The 21,861-nt window shown below is 41.2% G+C and overlaps 2 protein-coding genes across 4 annotated transcripts in view; both read right to left on the minus strand.

Annotated features, from left to right (window-relative positions):
• Positions 1 to 5,557: 5,557 nt before the first annotated feature.
• LOC308097972 (uncharacterized protein) lies at positions 5,558 to 16,075 on the minus strand. Of its 2 annotated transcripts, none has more exons than XM_080446162.1 (12): positions 15,954 to 16,075; positions 14,028 to 14,130; positions 13,733 to 13,816; positions 12,981 to 13,076; positions 11,146 to 11,192; positions 10,564 to 10,604; positions 10,393 to 10,436; positions 8,844 to 8,889; positions 8,587 to 8,696; positions 7,904 to 8,053; positions 7,012 to 7,196; positions 5,558 to 5,991 (listed from the first exon to the last, which is right to left on the minus strand). In XM_080446162.1, the coding sequence occupies exons 2-12, from the start codon at positions 14,112 to 14,114 to the stop codon at positions 5,778 to 5,780; spliced, it is 1,104 nt and encodes a 367-aa protein (XP_080302288.1). In that variant the 5' UTR covers positions 14,115 to 14,130; positions 15,954 to 16,075; the 3' UTR covers positions 5,558 to 5,777. The 2 variants fall into 2 exon arrangements, with proteins under 2 accessions (XP_080302288.1, XP_080302287.1); XM_080446161.1 differs by having other exon boundaries at positions 10,564 to 10,607.
• Positions 16,076 to 18,762: 2,687 nt separating this feature from the next.
• The window catches only part of arhgdig (Rho GDP dissociation inhibitor (GDI) gamma), a 60,451-nt gene continuing 57,352 nt past the window's right edge, over positions 18,763 to 21,861 (minus strand). For both annotated transcript variants that reach the window (XM_080447754.1, XM_080447753.1), the window contains exon 6: positions 18,763 to 21,437. In XM_080447754.1, the coding sequence (XP_080303880.1) occupies positions 21,238 to 21,437 (200 nt within the window). In that variant the 3' untranslated portion in view covers positions 18,763 to 21,237. The remainder of the gene's footprint in view (positions 21,438 to 21,861) is intronic.

The following is a 21,861-nucleotide window of genomic DNA, read 5'->3' on the forward strand; positions in this document are numbered from 1 at the left end:
GGCAGCCTCTGTCGATAGCTTTAAAGCACAGCTCAAGACCTATTTCTTCACTCTTGCTTTTAGCTGATTCTTTGGTTGATTTTTAATTCCTCACTGTATTGCCTATTTTAATGTTGTTTTATGCTTTTGCTTTTATTTTATTTAATTTTTGTTTGCTTTATTGTTAAATTGGTTCTAACTGTAATTATATTCTTGCTCTGTAAAGCACTTTGAGCTGCATTTCATGTCATGAAAGGTGCTATACAAATAAAGTTTATTATTATTATTATTATTATTACTGCGGTCTGGCCGGAGGGAGGGCGGTTACTACGGGACACCCCGGTCGGTGGAGGGCCAGCGGTAGCCGCTGCCCACAGAAATGCTACAGTATGCAGCCAGCGGGGTGGTCCCTGTCCGGCTGCCCAGAGGCCAGCCAGGCCACAGGTAAGGACAGCGGAGGTCGCAGGGCAGAATGCCAACCAGAGGAGGCCACGCTGGGTGTCCCCCTCCTCACGTAGCCTACCATTTAAAACTTTTAGTTAGTTGGGAGTGTTAGTTAGGTTATTTTATAGTTTTTTATTTTTGATTGATTTATGGAATTTTAGTGGCCACTGTACCACTGTACCAGGACAAGATATTTCCCTTGTTAAACTTGTTTTAGCCGCTGTTTTCAGTCCTTGTTTGCCCCAGTGTTTGCTCTTATTAAGTTTTAATGAACCTGTGCAGCTTTCTTTTTTTGTATATAATTGGGGACCTTACCCCTATGAATTGGAACGCCCTCCCTGAGGTTCTGAGATTAGCACAATCTACTGAAAACACACCTTTACGTTAAGTGTTTCTCTTAGGACTATCTGCCTTTAATTGGCACCTCTACTGCTGTAAATTGTTTATTCTGTTCATAATGTGTCTGTCTGTAAAGCACTTTGTAACTTTGTTTAGAAAAGTGCTATACAAATAAAGTCATTATCATTAAAAGATGGCATATATATGCTGTTATTTAATTGGATTTTTTTATTGCACTCGCACTAGAGTCGACAGACGGCCCCGTCAGCCAGCCAGGCCTCTTCTCGGCTCCTTTGGTTTTAAAGTGTGCAGTGATTGTGGTTTTAACCAACAAAGACCCCACACACAAATTTTAGCCTAGTATAACTATATTGTAATACTTTTTTTACGATAATTTTATAATGCCTGCTTTGTGTCAATGATCCAGCCTTCTTCCCCTCCAACAGTATGGAGAATAACATTTAAAAAAAATGAAATTATTTTAGTCTTTTCCTATCATGTTCACTGGAGGCCGTAGCCAGGTGGCAGACGCAACCAGCCCAGGTGCAGTAGTGGATCAAAAACCTCCCACAATTACAAGTGCCTAAATCAGTCAATGCTCTGAAAGGACTGTGCGCGGGGCTGGGAGTAGATAACATTTGGTGACTACTTAATCCAACTGCAATGGATTATACATTCTAAAAAGAAGCAGACCTAGGATGAAAGTATATGCCAAGTTACTGCAGGCTAATAGTGCTGCCATGTGCACCTTGAGTAAACAAGGTTTGTTTCTGTAGTTTCACCAATGTGCTGCTCTGTGGCTTTGTGTCAAACTATATTGTGATACTTTTGTTATGATTATTTTATAATTATTATGGTGTGTGATGCTTGTTATACAGCACTTAAGGTCACCTGCACCTTTGGTTGTATTGGCCATTTGTTCATAATTTATTTTCAAAAATTGGTCATCATTTGTTATTAGTTTTGTTCATTTAAGAGATGTTTCTTAACTGTTGCTTTTCATGTTTGCAATTGTGCAAGTCTCTTGAAATGCTCCAAATCTATATGTCAAACTACATTGTGATATTTTGTTATAATTAGCACCTAAATCGGTCAATGAATGCTCTGAAAGAAGTGGTTCTCCCACTGGCACCAGTGCTGCCACTGATCCCACTGCTGCCGCCAATCTACAATCTGGCCATGCATGCAGGTGTTGTGCAAATGCTAAAATTCATTTTTGGATCCTCATGCTCTGAAGATTCCACCTGGCAGGGCTTTCTCTGTGGCTGCCCCCTCCCTTTGGAATGTACTCCACAACCGTATCTTCCCCCCTACACACCGGGGGAGTGAGAGGCAGGCCAAGGTCACTTTACAACTCTGGCATGCTCATATTTTTTACACAGGACACTACACTAGATGTAACACTAAAGATTACACAAAATGTTCACCGAATGTTTACATTCTTGACATCGACAATCTAGGAGAAAGAACTAGGGCGCCTTAGAGCTCTAGACCAGTGTCTATCAACCTTTTTTGTGCCAAGGCACACCTGGCATAGCCAAAAAATCCCAGGGCACACCTAGATATACGGTATATATATATAATTATATATATAATATATATATATATATACGGTATATCTATATATACACACTAGGGGTGTTTCACGAATGAAAATATATGGGGGAGAAAAAAAGCAAATGCAAACAAATATTTCTGTTTTTGCATTATTCAGACATGCAAACTTGTAGCTTTTCAGCTTCCACTAGCCGTTTTGAATCCAAATAGGGCAATAGTGTGACACCTGACCCGAAAAAAAAAACAGCATTTTGTCACCCTTTTCACCTCGGGGCTGTTTGCATGCCTGATTATTATTTTATTTTTTTCCAAAATGATATTTTTTCAAACCTTCTTCAAACGGCGCGGCACACCTCAGCAGTAGCCCCGGCACAAAATTGGGACGTTTGCCAGGGTTGATATACACTGCTCTAGACTGTTCCTCTCCTGTAATTGGGCAAATGCTGTTAGTGTATAAATCACAATGTGCATATACATTGTTTATACGTTGACTTTGTTACTATTAGCCTACTGTTGTTTGCTCTTGTTTAGCTTTTTCTTTCATTACTTTGATTATTTATGCAGCTGCAATGCCTGAAGGAAGCCAGACAAAAATAACCTTTACTCTTGTGTATCTGACTCAGGAAGATAATAGTTGTGACCTAAATGTAAGCTAAACCAGGCAGACAAGAGCTTTTCTTATCTGGACAATTATTGTAATGTGTTAATCAAATGTTAAATGCTGTGAAATGCCTGCCATTGAAGTACAATGTGTTAAGACATGTCCACGAGTCTCTGAGCTCGAGTCCGAGTCAAGTCTCAAGTCTTTGAGGCACGAGTCGAGTCAAGTCTCAAGTCTTTGAGGGTTGAGTCGAGTCGAGTCCGAGTCAAGTCTCAAGTCTTTGAGGGTCGAGTCGAGTCAAGTCTCAAGTCTTTGAGGGTTGAGTCGAGTCGAGTCCGAGTCAAGTCTTTGAGGGTCGAGTCCGAGTCAAGTCTCGAGTCTTTTTAAAGTCTTTAAAAAAAAAAAGGCTGAAATACAGTTATTATGCACACACACACACACACACACACACACACACACACACACACACACACACACACACACACACACACACACACACACAAACACGAAGGCATAGATGTAAAAGTATAGACAGGTCATAATAAATCACATTAGATTCACAGATTAGAGATTTTATGTATTTTCCCCACAATTTATTTTCATTCAAATGAAATGTGATTGAACTTGCACTAATAATGACTTTAGTTGATTTTTCACTCTTTAAAATAGAGTATTTCTTAATTATTAATAATTACAGCTTGTAGATTGGCTATTTTCACGATTTTAAATTGTTTTTAAATAATAATAAAAAAGGAACATACAAGATTTCCACCCGACAGCGATAATATATAGCCAATATGGTTCTGTATCAGTATATGAGTCAGTTTTTGCAGATTTCATTCTAATTGGCTAATATGCCTGCATATGAATTTCATGGGCCTGGGTAGGTCACCCTGGCTTGGCGGAGATATGCCCTGTTGCGCACAGGTTAGGCGAGCAGAGCAGATAAGACGCCACGTCTTATCTTCTCAGCAGTGGCGTGATATCTCTGTGTCTCCTCAGCTGTCATAGATATGTCACTTGCTTGTAGTCAGTGGTTCTCAACCTGTGGGTCGGGACCACAACGGAGCTCACAATGCCTCGCAAGCTTGTAGATCTGCTATTTTCACAATATTTATCTGTGGAACCGAGTCAAACTAAATGTGGATCCCCAGTTCAAATATGATTCTTTTGGGGGTCACGGCCTGAAAAGGTTTGAGAACCACAGCTTTTATGCAGTGAACATTACATGAGCGTAGCATTTACCGTGGTGAAGTGTTGAATATTCACCCAGCTGGGTTTAACGAAATGAAAATCCGATGTTTCCTAAACGTGCTGTCACAGATGATCCGACCATCTTATAAAAAATGTAAGCATATGCCAAGATAACTGAGGTTATATAGCTGATTCTGAGCTAAACATATTTGTTTAATTTCGAAGTTTTTATATTTAAACTTTATGATGAAAGGCCGCGGCGGCCACACACATAGCAGCTGTTGCGCTCGCCTCTCCATGTTTACGTTAATGAGCAGCATGAAACAGCTTGACTGAAGCCGGCTCCGCGCAGCGCGCACTGGAGCGGAGGTTTCTTTGCGGGGGGGGACAGGGGAGTGGAAGTTTTTTGGGCATTTCATTCATTTATTTGTCCAAAAAAAATATATAAAGTAAAGATTGTCCAGTCTTTGAGGCTCGAGTCGAGTCAAGTCTCAAGTCGAGTCAAGTCTCAAGTCTTTGAGGGGCGAGTCAGAGTCGAGTCGAGTCTCGTTTTTGGCGACTCGAGTGCGACTCGAGTCCGAGTCCCTAACTCGAGTCCCCATCTCTGAAGTTACCAAATGTCTTTACAAGTCACACACTTGATGTAGTTTGTCTGACATGGATTAAACATAACCCAGGACTGATATTAAAAGAAGGTAGCTATATCAATGTCTGAAAAGCTTTCTTTCACTCCACCCCCCACCTCCTTGATACACAAGTCAAATACAAATGGAATTAAATCTTACATGACTTATTTATTAGCTAAACCCTAACCTCTCAAGAACAGATTCTGCTCTACAAACAGCAGAGGGCGCTGTTTTTCCTTCTCATTTGGTTCTGGGTTCCCAGATTGGCTAAACCCAAGCAGTTAGTATAAGCCACTTTGTCGGTCACTCCCTCCAAAAATGCTAGTCTGGTCAGTGGTCACTGTTTATCATGGACGTTGTGCTTGTCGTTTGTCAACCCCCCCCCCCCCCCTTCAACCATTCTGCCTATTATTTGCAAAACTAATTCTAGCTGTCAAATTGGCTAAAAAGTTGATAGATATGCATGAGAAGTAGTTAAGATTGGACTCATATCCTACATGTGCACACCCAGGGTACCTGTAATTGTGTGTATGTAGTTTAATGTGTATATTTCAAGAGTTTATCATTTGTAATGTATGGTGCTTGGCATACTAGAATTATAGATAACCTTAGCCTTTACAGCATTGTAATTTGATTTTAGTGAACTCTTAAGGCCAGTCCACACCAATGGCAGTTGCAAGGAGTTGCAAGAAGTTACGACTAGTTGCATTGGTGCGGTCTGGCCTTTAGGCCTGTGCAAAACACAGTATGCCTTTTAGACCTGCATCCTACTGTTAGAAAGAGAAGCCCAGGAGAAGCACAACAGGAGGGAGGTCAGGAGCAGAAAGGATAAAACTTTATTTCAGATAAATGAGCTGGTGTTGACAAAGTACAAAATCAAACAATCCATTACACAATTAAAGCAATATTACATTGGGTAAAAATCTAGATTAGAAGAGAAAGCGAGAAACAATGGTAGGAATAGAGGGGGTTGCAAAGGGATGTATAAAGATAGATCTAAACACATATATATAGAGAGAGAGAGATGTACATATTATTTAGGGAGCCGGAGGTGTTGCGGTTGCAACTTTGCTGTAGGTTCCATAGCGTCCAAAAGTGTCTTTACCGACCACAGTGAAACACACCTTGTATTCAGGCCTATACTTGTTAACCAAGACACACATGGGCAGCTCTCTGGCTTTCACCTCGCCCAGGGATTTCCATTCCTTGAAGACGCCACTACCCTTCGCATCCTCTACTGTCATGTAGACACTGCAGAGGAGAGAGAAGAAAACGTTAAGATAGATGATGGAGGGGAGAAGGAAGGAGAGCGAGGACAAGGGAGGTAAAGATGGAGGATGGAAAAAGTCATGAAGAAAGGTAAAGAAGAGAGTAAAGGCCAATGCATGCTCCTTCAGATGTAAAAAGAACAAAACGTCAGGTTCGGACAGGCTTTCCAAACTAGTTTGGGCAGTTAGGACATCTGGGTTCTGAGAAAATAAATCTGAATTTTGTTTTTCCAGGTGAATGCACTGTGAATGTGCGACTCAAAACATGGTTAGAATGTTTTCACCATCCCCAGGTGAATGGAGATGGTTGTTAAAAGGCTGTGCTGGTTCCATCTCGTGGCCATAAGAGGAAGCAGCAACCTCCCTGTGCCCACAGCACTTCATGACCTATGCACTAGAAGTATATCCCAAATCAAATCCCAATTTGAACAATACATTTTGTTATGTTAGAAGAGGTTCTGAGAATTGAAAAGAGACCTAATGTAAATTCTATTAAACTTATAGATTATTCATCACTAAATTAATAAACCATAAACCACATTTAGACAAAACATTTCAACCATTGTTGGTATGTAACTTTAAAGCACAAACACCCCAACATAGCAGAACAAAATCTGTAGGCCTACAATTACATTGAATTTACCAGCTGTAGGCTGGTATGTCAAACTCAAGATTGAAAGAACTGAAGTGATTATTATCATACCAGACCGGAACAGGTTGACAGAAATGGCCTGATCTTTTAAGTTGAATCGGGTCATTATGTTTTATAAACCATAATGTCTGTCCCAGTTAAACTACTTTTTTCAGAAGGTGCAAGTGCGAGCAGAGCGCAGTGGTTCGATGTCACTTCTCCATAGCATAGCTAATACTTACTCTCACTAAAAAGGAAACAAAATGCCTTCCTTATTCTTTCAAAGTTAGAACCTTGGTTTCACAGGTAAGGTAGCCTTCAAAAGAGATCCCTAAAGACAGGACAACTATTGCGTCTGTGACATTGTCGTACCTGTAGAGGTCCATTGGGGGAGCTGATGGGTCCTTCTCCATGTTCCAGAGCACAGAGAGGCCAGGGGGATGCTTGATTCTGGCCAGCTGTATGGTCGGCGCCTGGGGTATGTTGAAGGAGGCTGCCTCCACGTTCAATAGCGATGGAAACGGTGTTGGAGGGAAAGGCGGGTAGTTGCCATCATCCTGGGAAAATAGAGCACAAGCCCAGAAAGCATGAGACACAGGGTAAGAAATAGCAGAGATACTAGCAATTTGCGTGGATGATATTGTGTGTGTGACTCTGCATCACTGATGATACAAAATGTCATCAGGAATTCACTGTCATTGGTTATCTCTGCCAGGCTAGTGCCAGAGATCTTGTGGTTGCTCCTGCCTGTGCGTTTCCTTCTGTCCGTGGCTAATCTTGCCATGTACTACACTGAGCAGTGTCAACTTTCTTGTGCTGCCAGTAGTAGACCAGAGAACTAAATTCCCTAATATTTTCCTATCTGTTCCACACAGTGCAACTCACCTACATCATGCTTGCATGCGGACCATACACAGAGAGGGAGAGAGATACACAGAGAAACAGCAAACCTAAGACGCCGGCATGCATGTACACGCACTGGACACAGACTGAGATAAGAGAGACGGAGAGACATGCAGTTTGACGTTCCTGTGTCAGACAGTGCAAGATTTGCGCCCCTTTCTAGTTTGTGGTGTGTGTGTGTAGTACCTATCCTGACTCAGTAGCCTTGGGAGTTGTAATCAGCAGTCAGCACTGAGGTCATTTACGGTATTTGCGTGTTGTTTTATGTGGAAGTGTGCGTGAGTGTGAGTGTGAGTGTGAGTGTGTGTGTGTGTGTGTGTGTGTGTGTGTGTGTGTGTGTGTGTGTGTGTGAGAATAGTACCATCTGTGATTCTGTGTCTTCGGGGGTGCTAACAGAATGTTGCTGCACCGGAGTCCTGAGAGATTTGCGTTCCTCGTCCTCAACCTGCATCTTCTCATGGTTTGGTGAATGCCCTGGAGACACGTTTTCTTTCTTTATCCAATCCTGCATCTAAAAACAAACCAAAGAATGGATGGAGAGGTAGGTAACTCTTGTGGCTTAATTTATACTTAAGGGGTGGGAGAAAGTGTTGTGTTACATGACGCTCATCAGGGACACTTTATATTTTATAGTATTGCACAAAAATAAGCTTAATGTTAAAGACAAAAAGGAAGCAAGATCTGATATAACAACCATGGGCAACAACTTACAGGTGAAACCGCTCTTGGTTTGCTAGTTATCTAGCCTATAAAAATTTCAATACGATTTTGTAGCCATTATTCAGGTTTGCTTTCAGCCTACCTAGTGGTGTTAACAGCTGACTGAAGTTGACAATGGGCCGTCTCCAAGCAACAACAGATTGCTGACATGGTCTATAACTTGATGTACAGTATATCCTATGCACATGTATATAAAGGTGTTACTAGCCACTGTAACAAGCCAATTTCCCCTCAGGAATCAATACAACTTTATTTTCCCTGCACATTTTGGAGGAGGCTAATGGACAAAACATGTAATTTCTATGTTTATCAAGTGTCACTTACTGAACTGGGTCCTACTTTGCTCTGCAGAGAATGGGGAGTATCAGAAAGGGTGGACTGTCGTGTAGGTGAGAGAGGCTCTTCTTTCATTTTCCGTATGATAGTCTTCATGGCTTTGGTAAACAGGAGAGAGGAAAACAAGAATAGAGAATTATTTGTCAATTATTCAAAACAGTGATTGTAAGGATCTAATAGCCATAACTGGCCATAAGTGCAACATGCAATCAGTTGGCAGTGTAGAATATACAAAGACCCCTTACCTTCAGTATCTACTTTCAGTGCTTGCACTGATAGTTTTGTGATTTCCTGGGGAGAGTAGCAAAACAAAGTTCATTAATGGAGAGTTCTTCACAACTCTGGTGCTGTGATGGACAGTACTGCTAGTTTTCAATGTAAATACTTCAGACCTGATGCACAAGGTCAATTCCTTTGTTTCAATCATCTATCCCATAGGCTCAAATTCCATGGGTGCTTTGGGCGGCTGATATACGCCTGACAGCGGGACCAAATTTTCTTTCACTTGATCACAATCTCCACCCAGCAGCACAGTCTCGCATACGTGGGGTGGCCCACATTGGTAAACAATGTGATTGGAATAAGTTATATGTGCAAAATTGAAATCGAAGTCAAATCACCCGCTAAGAGAGCCAGGCAGAAATTCTAGTCTTGATGAGTACTTTTTAAGCTATAGTGTACTTTCTGAAAGGCGACCAGGGAGAGCAATTGAGAACCATGTTGACACTGACAGAGATCATCATCAAACTAGTTAAACTCAAACTGACCGTCCCTGTCACCACCTGCAGTAATCGCAGCATCTTAAAGCTTATCTGTGGTCCACAATGGGACAAGCAAGACTGAACTATGTTGCTGTACTGAACTGTGACAAGAAGGATTCAGGAAATATGAACCTGCATGTAATCACAGGTGAAAAAGTGCACAGTGCACAGACTCCCAGGAGGCATGTGCTATCCACACCAAACACCCACTATTCATTTTAATATGTTTTTAAAGATTACGACAACATCAATGTCAATGCCCATATAATTATCATTAGTTATCTTGCTTGGTGTGGATGGCCCAACACCTTCCTTGGAAAGAAATAATGTCAGCCGTGAGTTCAAAACAAATACATATGTTTTTTATATTTAGCCTATGTGTTGGTGACTGGTTAATTAATTTAATTGTAACTGTAACTGTATTTTATTGTGTGGTGGTATGCTTTCTTCACACGTGATCATGTCTAATAATTTTACTGGTTTGACTATAGGCCCCTTGTTTTCTCTCAGCCACGGTGACAGTGGTGTGAATATGTTGGACTGTTGACTTGACCTATGATTTTTGTTCATGGTAGCATTTTAAAAAACAATTGGTGGCAGTGATTATTACTTTCTGTGTGTGTCATGGTGTGTAGCGTTAGTTAAACCTTTGATATCCAATTCCTGTAAATATTGTGTGTGTGTGTGTGTGTGTGTGTGTGTGTGTGTGTGTGTGTGTGTGTGTGTGTGTGTGTGTGAGTCGCTGTTCATTTCCGATTTGGTGCTGAAAATGCGTGCGTTTGGCAACTTTTCCGAACAAGTAGGCAGGTTATTGCAGGTTTATGGAGGGGTGTGGAATTCAACTGTTTTGAGCACCCACTGGCAGAAACATAAAATTGGCACCTACGATCTATCCAATCACATTACATGATTATCTTATTGTAAACAGAAATAACCCTCCAAAATAATAATTTAAATGTCAAATGAATTCTATGGGCCAATTTTTTAAAAGAGTGATCAAAGACTGAATGTATGAATGATTCATTGAGTTTACCATTTTCTCCCTTTTGTCATCTATGCTCTTTCCGTGTTTCTTGTCTGAAAGAAATAATATATACATAAGATATACTGACAAGAAATGTGGTAAATAAGAAATATACTGTATTCCTAACAATGCTTGTGTGCACAAATAAAATACACATACAGACCCAAATAGGGCCCTTACCAAGTAACTCCAGGTTCATGGTTTCATTGTCTGGGTCTGACCTGCTGATGAAAATATCACACTGCATTAAAATGAAGGCGTTTACATTACAGCAGTGTTGTGCAACCTTTATCTGACAGCTGACATTAACCACTTGAACCCCAGCATCAATATTCTGGGGGGAACATTAGCCAAAAATAGCAGATCTACAAGCTCACAACGCGTCGCAACGTGACACGTTGTGAGCTTGTAGGTCGGCTATTTTTGCAAAGAGATTTGGTGTAGAGGGGGGGAAAAGAGTGGACCAAGTACAGAGCCAACTCAGGTCCAGTTTACTAAGTCTAGAGCTGTGGTAGGCAATAGGTGGCCTGTGGGCCAGAACTGGCCCGCCAGCAATAATAACTGGCCCAGTAAATGATTTACAATATATGACTGTCCCACATAGGCTATAATGTCCAAATCTAGAATCTACCACCACTTGAAGAATGCTTTTATCCATGTTGAGAGAAAACATTTTCTCACAACCTACATTTCATCATTTTCAGGATTCATTAGTTGACCTTACATAATACGTCTCTCACAAAGAACTGAGAATAAACATACCTGCTGTTGCCAAACTTGACTGCCACTGCAGGAGATGGCAACTGACTCTGTAAGAAAGGACAAGTCTACTTACAACTTGTTTGGGTTTTAATTCAATTCTATGGCCTCTAGTTTGAGGGCGATAAACGTTTATTAATGTTTATCTGCAATTGAGGGGGTTTGCAGGTGCTGAAGGACTAAAAAGGTGAGCCTAATGAAAACCCACAAATCCACCAATTAGTTTTATAGCATTTTATTTTGCCGGACACTAGCACTGATAATTTGTTAGTGCCCACCCTCAAACTAGAGGTCTACATGTTTGACCTGAATCCATCTTGTCTCAGTAATACTGAGATCTGATCGACGACGACGCTATTGCCATGGCTCTCCACACCGTCCTCTCGCACATGGACAACAAGCTGCTGAAGGACAAATATGTACGTATGCTGTTCGTGGACTACAGCTCAGCATTCAACACCATTGTCCCAGCAATACTTGACAAAAAGCTCAGACACCTAGGGCTACACCCAAGCATGTGCGACTGGATACAGGACTTCTTGTCCAACCGACATCAGGTGGTGAGAATGGGCAGCATCACATCCGACCCCCTGACCCTCAACACCGGAGCACCCCAGGGATGCGTGCTGAGCCCTCTCCTCTACTCCCTGTACACGTATGACTGCATAGCCACACATGTCTCCAACACCATCATAAAGTACGCGGACGACACGACAGTGATAGGCCGAATCGTCAACAACGACGAGTCTGACTACAGAGAGGAGATCAAATCACTGGCACACTGGTGCCGGGAGAACAACCTCTCTCTTAACGTCGACAAGACCAAAGAACTGATCGTGGACTTCAGGAGGCCGCGGAGAGACCATGCGCCCATCCTCATCGACGGTGCTGCAGTGGAAAGGGTCAGCGAGTTCAAGTTCCTCGGAGTACACATCGAGGAGGACCTCAAATGGGAGACGCACTCCACACACGTGAGGAAAAAGGCTCAGCAGCGACTGTACTGGCTCCGCCGCCTGAAGAAGCTCGGAGTAGGACGTCGCATCCTCAGGCTGTACTACAACAGTTCTGTTGAAGGCATCCTAACAGGCTGTGTCACGGCCTGGTACGGGAACTGCACTGCCCGAGAAAAGATCAGCCTACAACGAGTAGTGCGATCGGCAGAGCGGATAATGGGAATCGAGCTCCCAGCGCTCCAGGAACTGTACAAAAAGCGGTGCGTGGTCAAAGCCAAGCGCATCATCAAGGACAAGCACCACCCAAGTCACAGACTGTTCAACCCCCTACAACGACCGCGACCGGGCAAAGGGCTCTACCGCAGTATCAAGAGTTCCACCACCAGGTTTTGGTAACGTCCATTGTCTATCATGCACAGTATAAGTATAACATGCACAGTATACAATACATTGCTGCTATGCTCAGGCACCTTAGTTTAGTTTTTTTAGTTTTTTTTATTATCTCAGGTAATTTGTAAATATGTAGATAACTTGTCTGGCCTTCTGTTGCTCTCTTGTTTTGATCTCCTTCCCACCTGCCCCCCACCCTCTTCTTCTCCCCCCCCCCCCTCTTCTTTCTATGGAAACTAACGTTGCGATGGGAACGATGTACAAAAAAGAATTTCACCCACTTTTTTACCTTGTAAACCTGTGATGTGACAATAAAACTGATTCTGATTCTGATTCTGTAAAATGTGTAAAAAGTGAGTGAGTGTGTAGGGTGTGTACAGATTTTGTTTTCATTATTGTGAAAGTTCATCTACAGATGTATGTATGGTGCATATTATGCTCCACAGTCACACCAATGCATTGTTGTTGCCAACATATGATGTGCACGTGACCAACCTTGTCCTGTTTGTTGGCTTGAGCGCTGCTGATTCCCAGCTTCCTAATATATGCAAAAGCTGCTTCCCCCCTCCTCTTGACCTTCTTAATGTGGTCCTAACAAAGGAAAGGATAGAGGGGAAGGGAAGGAGAGAAAGAAGAACACAAAGAAAAGTTAGACAATAGTCATAGATCAATTTACTTCATAGACTTTAATTTAATGATTTAAAACAGTGCTCCCCAACCTTTTCCAGGAACAGGGCCGACTTGAAAATCTTGAAAGAGTTCACGGACCCTCCCATCACAACACTTTAACACAGTAGCCTACTAGCCAATCAGATATTGGTCATTGCATGTACTCCTATGGGCTGGGGCGGCACCTGCCAGCGGGGAGTGTTGGGCAGGAGGAGTAGGACAAAGGCTCTATGTCCTCATCTATGGGGGCTCCTCACTGGCAGGTGAGTCAGTAGCATACAACAGCAGTGACGATGCAGAAATGTGTGTGGGGAGGAATCAATTGGCATAACGACTAAATCGTGGAGAAAAAGGGGGTAAAAAACAATAATTGGCTACTCTAAATTTAGAAAATAAGACTGTGTTTTGCCAATGGTTTGGTGGCCTATTTTCAATACACCCATGGCCCATCAGTGGGCCCCCAGTCCACATGTTGGGAATCGCTAATATAAACATAATTGACTGTGTATACAGTATCACTCTGCTTAGCTAGCTAACTCTGTAATGTACTCAACCACAAAAGGTACAGAATCACGAACCTCTAGTTTGTACAGGGCAGCTTCATATCGTTCTTCGCGACCAATCCCTGCACTGAGGACTGCTTCATCTATCATCTTCTCCACCTGGTGACACATATACACATGCATAAATGCATGCACACACACTAAGAACAATTCAATCACAAGTGTTCACATGTAATACAGATGAACATGTATAGGTAGAAAATCAGACATGTACATACATTATGGGATTATGGGGCTAATCAGATTTTTTTACTCTCACACACACACACACACACACACACACACACACACACACACACACACACACTACCTCTGATCTGGAAAAACTCATCGTCTCATTCTCTGTACCACTGTCTCCATGAGGAGATGGACAAGGGGACCTCCTTCTCTTCTTCATTCTTATCTTTGCACGCCTGTGCACGCACACACACACACAAATTACAGAATAAAACATTTTATTTCAAATATTTTTTTTTGTGAAGCACAGGGTAGGATCATACATCTCTGTTCATACACATGGGTTGCTTCCTTTTTTCCCAAAAACAATACACAAAACATATACACAAAATAAACAGGTAAAATGAAAAGAAAACACTCAAACTTGGGACCCCCCCGCCTCCCTTCCCCCTCCCCAGAAGTGCTGCCCCAAATTACGTGCGACACGGCACGGGTCATCCACAAGGATTAGCCTTTCAACCTTTAAGAAAGGAGACTAAAGGCTTCCAAATCTTTTCAAAATCTTTCAGTTTGTCTTTGAGTATAAATCTGATTCTTTCTAGATGTAAAGATTCTGTCATCTCGTTGAGCCAGAGTTTGATTGTGGGGACCTCTTCTTCCAAAATAAGAGTATACATTTTTTTGCAGCGATAAGGCCGTATGAGAGAAGGCGCTGTTGAGATAGTTGTAATTTCTTCATCCCTTCTGATACTCCCAGGATGACTAACACTGGGTCTGGATCTATCTCTACCTCTAGTAAATTGGAAAACAGTCTGAATATCTCTATCCAGAAATTCTGTAGGTTGGGGCACAGGGCATAACTGTGCAGTAGAGTTGCATCTGCTGATTTACACTTATCACACTGGGGGGAGATGTCTGGGAATATTTTGTGTAATTTTACTTTTGAGTAATGTAACCTATGTAATATTTTGAATGTATTAAGCAATGTCGTGCATTAATCGAACAGGTATGTATGTATGTATTCCATACTCCTATCCCAGATGTCTTCAGTCAGTTGTACACCCAATTCCGCCTCCCAGTTGGCTTTAATAGAGTCAGTCGAGACCGGAGCCATGTTATGTAAAGTGTCATACAAAAAAGAGATGATACGTCTAGTCTCAGCTGCATGACTTAAACAAAAAGTCTGGCCTTGCCGATTCAAAATCAGGAATATGTTTTCTCACATAACTCCCCGTCCACATATACATTTTTAATGCAAGTTATTCCTTTCTCCTTCCAGTCAAGGAAAGCTCCATCTAGCTTGGAAGGGGCAAACGAGGGATTTGCTGCAACGGGTAGAAAAAACGACGTGATTTGTGACTTGAGAATAAAACATTTTAAGTTAATTGTACAATTATTCTGTGGTCAACTAATGGAGATCTAATGTAATAAATAAACCATTTGAACGTTTGTTTTTGTTCAGTCCTTTGTTCCGGGTAAGACTTGAGGATGTAAATAACTAGCCCCTTTCGGGACCCTGTTTACCTTTTTTGTATTTGGGAAGGGTATACCGCCTTCCCAAATACAAAAAAGGTAAACAGGGTCCCGAAAGGGGCTAGTAAATAACCAACTTGGTTTATTCTCTCTGGTGTAACGTTATGTTATCGTCGTGATCCAGCTTACGGTAGACAATAGTTATGATTAGAACGAACCTAGTTACGAGGTCCAGTTTTAATCGTAACGTCACTAGTGTTAATTTTTATATTTACCCCGCTTCACCAGGCTTTCCGCAGTACCTGTGGGAAGTCTGGTTTCTATTACGAATCAACCAGACCCAGTGTGATCCGGTCTAGAGCCCGCCTACTGTATCCGGTCATTTGCACGCACACTTACGTGCAAGAAACGTTTCCGTATCCGGTATAGACCCAGACCGGGTTCGTTTAGGACGAACGTGACGCTAACGTTAGCCACAGTAGCTAACAACAAAGTTGCAGTGGGTTGTTGTGAAAATACAAACAATTTGTTTCCATTCAACCTCGCACGATTGACAGACAACATGAGGATCCGATGTGATACTGACCTCTGACTTGGCCGCGGTAGATCTGTACGACTATCTAAAATGAGTTATTCACTTGTAAGCCTTGCTTGTAGGCAGGATATAGATATATTATAAGACCGCGCGTTGTTATGGCAAGAGAGGAGGGACAATTATAACATGTCATGTGACTCATTGCCCTGCACAGTATTTTAACTCTATGCACAAGCACACTGCAGCCATAAATATAAGTGTTGTGGAAATTAAATAATTTCCTCTGTGAGAGAATGAAGAATGCTACTAAATGTCTTTTAGTAGGTTTATTTGATACAACAGATGACAATAATATGATTGGACGCACAAATGAGAGAGAGTATTTAAATGTAAAGTGGTGGAAAGAGAAGAAGAGTGGAGTGTGTCCTATGGCCTCCAAATGGTTCGGGAGTCTGACACTGATCTCAAAGTTTAAAATAACTAGATACAAAGTTCCAGGAGGATGCAAAGTCACTCTCATGGGCACAAATACGATATATAGACAACCATGCAGTATTTTGGCTGAACGGTAGGCCTACTCTCCTTCCTCAGTAAACATCATCCAGGTGTTGTACACTATTACATTTCAATTGTTTAGTTTTGAAAAGATGGTAGTGGACTGGAAAGTGATGAATGCCCATCAACAGAAAGCATGCCTCAGATTACGAGAAGGACAAAGCACTTTTTACGTATAATTACAATTATGGATCAGATGGGTTTGTTTACACAGAAATTTGCCTTGTGCACCAAAAGGTGCACTGTGCATTATAATAAACAATATAATATAGGCTACAAGCAAACAAAGCCTACATGTGAATCTAATAACCTTCCACTGACTGACATATATACGCATATCCACACACATCGGTCCTCCTTGTGTTCTCACTACTCAGCGTCTTCGTCCAGGGCTTTTTTTTTGATTGATTGACTGACATCTTTATTGTCAAAAAGTATATGCATGAACATACTGTATTTTGTACATTATCTGTCATCAAAAGGATAAAACAATAATCCTTACAATACACCTTATTTCCATTGTGGTCCTATGAGTGTAAGTGTGAATACTGTATGCTAAAAAATTACATTTGTTGAACTAACTTGCCGTATAGCTGAACGTTTTATTTAAATGTATATTGTTATTAATTTCCTGTGTGTCATAATCAGGTGGTCCTCCCCGCATGCAAATATGAGGATTGTTTTGTTGGGGACCATCAGCGCTGAGAGGAATTTATCCGGCAACTCCATCCTTGGTAGGCACTAGGCAGCTGTCTAATTTGAGACACCTTGCTGAGTGTGAGAAGAAACAGGGAGGCAGGTCGCTGTAGTAGTGAACACACCAGGATGGATGATGATTGCTCCAGTGGTTCTCAACCTTTTCAGGCCGTGGCCCCCAAAAATAATCATATTTGAACTTGGGACCCCCCCACCCCCCACCCTGACAAGCACTTGGAGTTGTTGAGGAGTTGAGTCATTACATTTTGGTTGAAACAGACAAATATTGTGAAAATAGCAGATCTACAAGCTCACAGAGCTTGTAGATCGGCTATTTTCACAATGTTTGCCTCTTCCTTATATTATTTGACAATTTGGTCAATGTTCTTTTTTAGGTATTAAGGTCTTAAAAGTCCTCAAATTGTCACTTCACTCACTGTCATTTAGGACCCCCCCCCCCAATCATGTGGGGACCCACCTGGGGGTCCTGACCCACAGGTTAAGAACCACTGCTATTGATTGTTGTTTGAGCTACATTGTACTCTGGACTCTGACACGAATTTGATAGAAATACTGTACTTCTAGACAGCAGTTCTAGAATTAACACTTTCTATGTGGCTCTGACATGAAAAAGAAGAGTCAATTTCCTGTTGTGTTCACATAATGCAACACTCCATTATTGCATCTGTTTGGTTTGAGAACCAGAGCGAGGGGGGGAAAACACAGGACAAGGTGTAGTTTTGTATGTGTCCACAAGGTGTAGATAGCTTACCATTATTTGACTATGGTTGCAAACATCTGTTTATTTGGCAACTAAGTGGGTGTGCATAGGTATATATATATATATATATATATATATATATATACCCCGATTTGGAGCTTTTCCAAAGTCAGTGACCAAAATTGCAGTGTTTTGCAAGTAAAATAAAAACTCCCAATTACTCTTTGTCTATGAATATTCAAATTTACAAACCACCACTGCTCAAATCAAAATGGTTTTCAGCAAGTACAGAGATGCTCCCCCCTCCAGTGGAAGAATGTGAAAAGGCCTGGTGCTCTGGTGCGAAGTTCTGTACATAACAATCTGTATAGCCAAAGCCTCCCAAATCAGTTAACAATAGAAAGAAAACATGATTTTTTTGTGTAGGGGGACTTTTAAAGTAATATATAATTTAAGTTTTTCCTTTTAAAAGGGTATTGATTGAATACTTTATTAACAGTTTGCAAATAGTACAGTGGTACGATTATACAATGATGTTAAAAGTATAACACAAAAAGCCCTAAGGGCTTGTTTCCATTGTAGTCCTATGGTAAATCTATATCTTTCTTTTTATACAGTCTATGGTCTTTATCCAAAGCGCTTTGAATTACATAAATTCACCCATTCACGCACCGACGGCTGAGGAAACCATGCAAGGTACCAATCTACTCATCGGAAGCAGTTAGGGGTTCAGCGTCTTGCTCAATGACCGCCAGGAGGAGCTGGAGATTGAACCAGGAACCTTCTGATTCCAAGACAGCAAACATTCATTTGTTTTCAGTCTTCATTCTTTTGACCCCACCAAATATAGCACTAGTACAAAGGCTTCACTGCTCAGACATCTATATGGACTGTTTAAATCATCTTTATTAATCATCTTTATTAAAAAATGATGCTTGAATAGATCTGACAGCTGTTTTATTCATTTTTTCAGATGCAGCATGTGATGGTTAAACCCTGGGGGTGTGATTACCTAAGCACAGATTGGCATACTGGTTTCAGCGGACTGTGCCTTTTAAAAAAGAATCCCTGTAAATATCTGCAGTATCCCAGCAACCATCAGCAGTACATCGAAATGTCATCGTGTCATTTTCTTTTTCAAAATCACAGTAAATATTTTTACAGCAAAGTCGTAAAAAAAGGAAGAGAGGATCATGATATACCATGCAACACTCAACAAGCCAACATTTACAGTTATTCTTAGATCGAGACCATTTTAAAATGGCATTTCAATGCTCAATATCATGTTCAGCAACAAGGACAATATCATAGCCAAAGACTTTATACGAGGGTCTTTTTTTCTTCTTCTTTTTTGCTTTCTTTTTTTAAAGGGGACGTAATTGATCACTTTGTATGCTTTTCTGACAGGCACTACTGCAACATTATCCAGCTAAGTTACAATACTTCACTAAAAAGGTAAAATGTAGAATTGTATTCACATCTCGCGTCCTTGGTGTATAAGAGAAGTTTGCTCAAAGGTTGTAAATTTGCCACTTTGGTATCAAATACCAAATAATCCACATGCAACTTTTCCTATAATACACACAGCCAAATTACATTATTAATTGGTTTGCAATAAAACAAAAAAAGATTTCCAAACTTCTAGGAGGCTCTTGTCTCAAAGGTTTTTGAAACAAATTTGCCAAACATTATAAAAGATTCCATATCTACGGTATGTTAGGGCAAAGCACAGTTTCTACAGAGTCAATCCTCCATGGTGTGCTTAGAGAGAAGAGGTTAGGATCTGTGTTGGATGTCCATATCACAGTTTGAAAAGGTGATGTAATCTGGAATCTTTTTTTCTTTTCTTTTTACAACTGAAAGTACACTTACAAGCTGGAAAACATTCATTTACTTCCGGAATAAAAAAGAAGCCTGCTACCTCTACTCATATACTCTCTTAAACCGTTTTTTTTTTCTCCACTGTCATACAACTCAATTAAATGGTAAACAAACTTGCAAGGAAAAAAGAGGTCACAGGCATTCAAGTGTCACAAATGATAAACATTAAAAGAAAAAGAAGAAAATTAGAATGAATAAAAAGACATCCAATCCATCTTTTCTCAACTCTCTGCCTTCGAAGCCCAACTGTAAGCCCTTCGTCACTGTTAAGCATAATCAATCAACAGGAAAATCAATCAGTTAATCAATAGCCACTTAATCAATTGTAGAAATGGCATGAAACAGAATGTGAAAGTTACTCTGAATGTCTTACAGTAGGCGGTAGATATGATGTCCAACATTAGATAGGTAAGGGGTAAATGAAAATGAGAATACATACAGAATAATATCTATACGGAGTATCAGATATACTATACAGTTTGCAGTCCTTGACAACAGAGCGCATGGGGGATTTATGTATTTTTATCACAAAGGTGATTGAAGGTGAAAATCAAACATGTTTCTATTTTTCACCTCATGTCTAGACAGGACAAATAAAGTATAAGGTGTACTGTTAACTGTATGTTTTGTCTCCAGTAAACTAACTGTCTAACATCCTCACACTCCTACAATTTTAAACGGCTAGGAGATCTCTCTAACCAATTACTTTAGTATGATTTCACCCATGACAAAAAATAATAATAATAAAGAAAAACGAATTCAAACAAAATCCTTGCTTTGTTACATTCTTATTTTAAAATGTGTACACCTCTCCCTGAACTGTGCCATGACTAACTCCCTGTATCAATACCTGCCATCGCTGAACATTTCCTGCTGTTGTGTAGGTAGGGGAAGGTAGTGCGAGGAAGGAACGGAGAGAAGAGAATGGATGGAGGAGAGGACAGAAGGGATGGGGGTACAGACAGAGAGAAAGGACTTAGTTCTGTACTCAGTTCACCCCACTGCACCTTGACGATGACTTCCCCGAGCAGCTGGAAAAGGCGAAGCGAGAAAATGAAAGAAAAGAACTGATGGATAGAGGAGCAGAATATGATGGAGGGATAGGGGGCAGAAGAGAGAAGAGGTGAGGAAAGAGAGACAAGGCGGACCCCCTCTGTTTTTGTGACAATCTCTCTTCATAGTGAGGTTCCCTTTACAGGTTTTAAAGAACCGGGAACGAAAGCGGCTTTCAGGAAAAGGCAGAACAGACGGACAAGGAGGGGAAGACAACAAGAATTCCCATCCCATCTATTTGACTCCAACCCTTTTTCAATACCATGGTTTCTCTCACAGGGGAGAGGTAGAATGGAGAAGAGGTGGTGAGGGGAGGGGGGAGGGGTCTCTGAGGATTATGAGCTGATGGAGAAGAGAGGAATAAGGGAGGGGTGAAAATGAGGGAAGAGAAATGAAAGAAGCATCCTCCTGCTCTCTCTCTCTCACTCTCTATGCGTCCCAGTCCTTCTTGATGTTGAGGTTCCACTCCCAGGAGAGGTGGTCCGTCTTGTCGTCGTCGGTGAAGTAGGACTTGATGTGGTAGGTGCCGCGGACTATCATGCCCTTGGGCGCCTCCTCCACTGGGGTCATGAACTCATGCTCCTCGACCCGAGGACCATAGCTGCCCACCATGTACACTGCCTTGTCCACTGGAGGGAGAAAGAAGACAGGCAATTGTGAACTGGACGACAAACGACTGTTTGAACATACACTACATCTTCACTCACTGTTTATTATAGCTGCAAACGTTGTAAGCTGCAAAAACACAATACACTCATAGCTAGGATCCTCATCATTGTGTATAACATTCAATTATCTTCTAGTACACATTGAAGTTGGTATTCATTACATTTACATCATTCAATGTTATATCTTCTTGATAAATCCCCCACCTTCTAATACCCTGTGCTTGTGCATGGCCATTCTCGTTAACTCAATCACATTAACAGTATATGGTGACAATTATTCTCTTTAAAACCTTTAGGAAATGTCACTGATGTCTCACAGCTGTCACATAGAAACCTGTCCAGATAGGGAAAACCAATGCTTTATACAAAATGGACTCTCCAATCC

Source organism: Gymnoscopelus braueri (genome assembly GCF_963280865.1).
Source record: "Gymnoscopelus braueri genome assembly, chromosome: 13".
NCBI lineage: Eukaryota > Metazoa > Chordata > Actinopteri > Myctophiformes > Myctophidae > Gymnoscopelus > Gymnoscopelus braueri.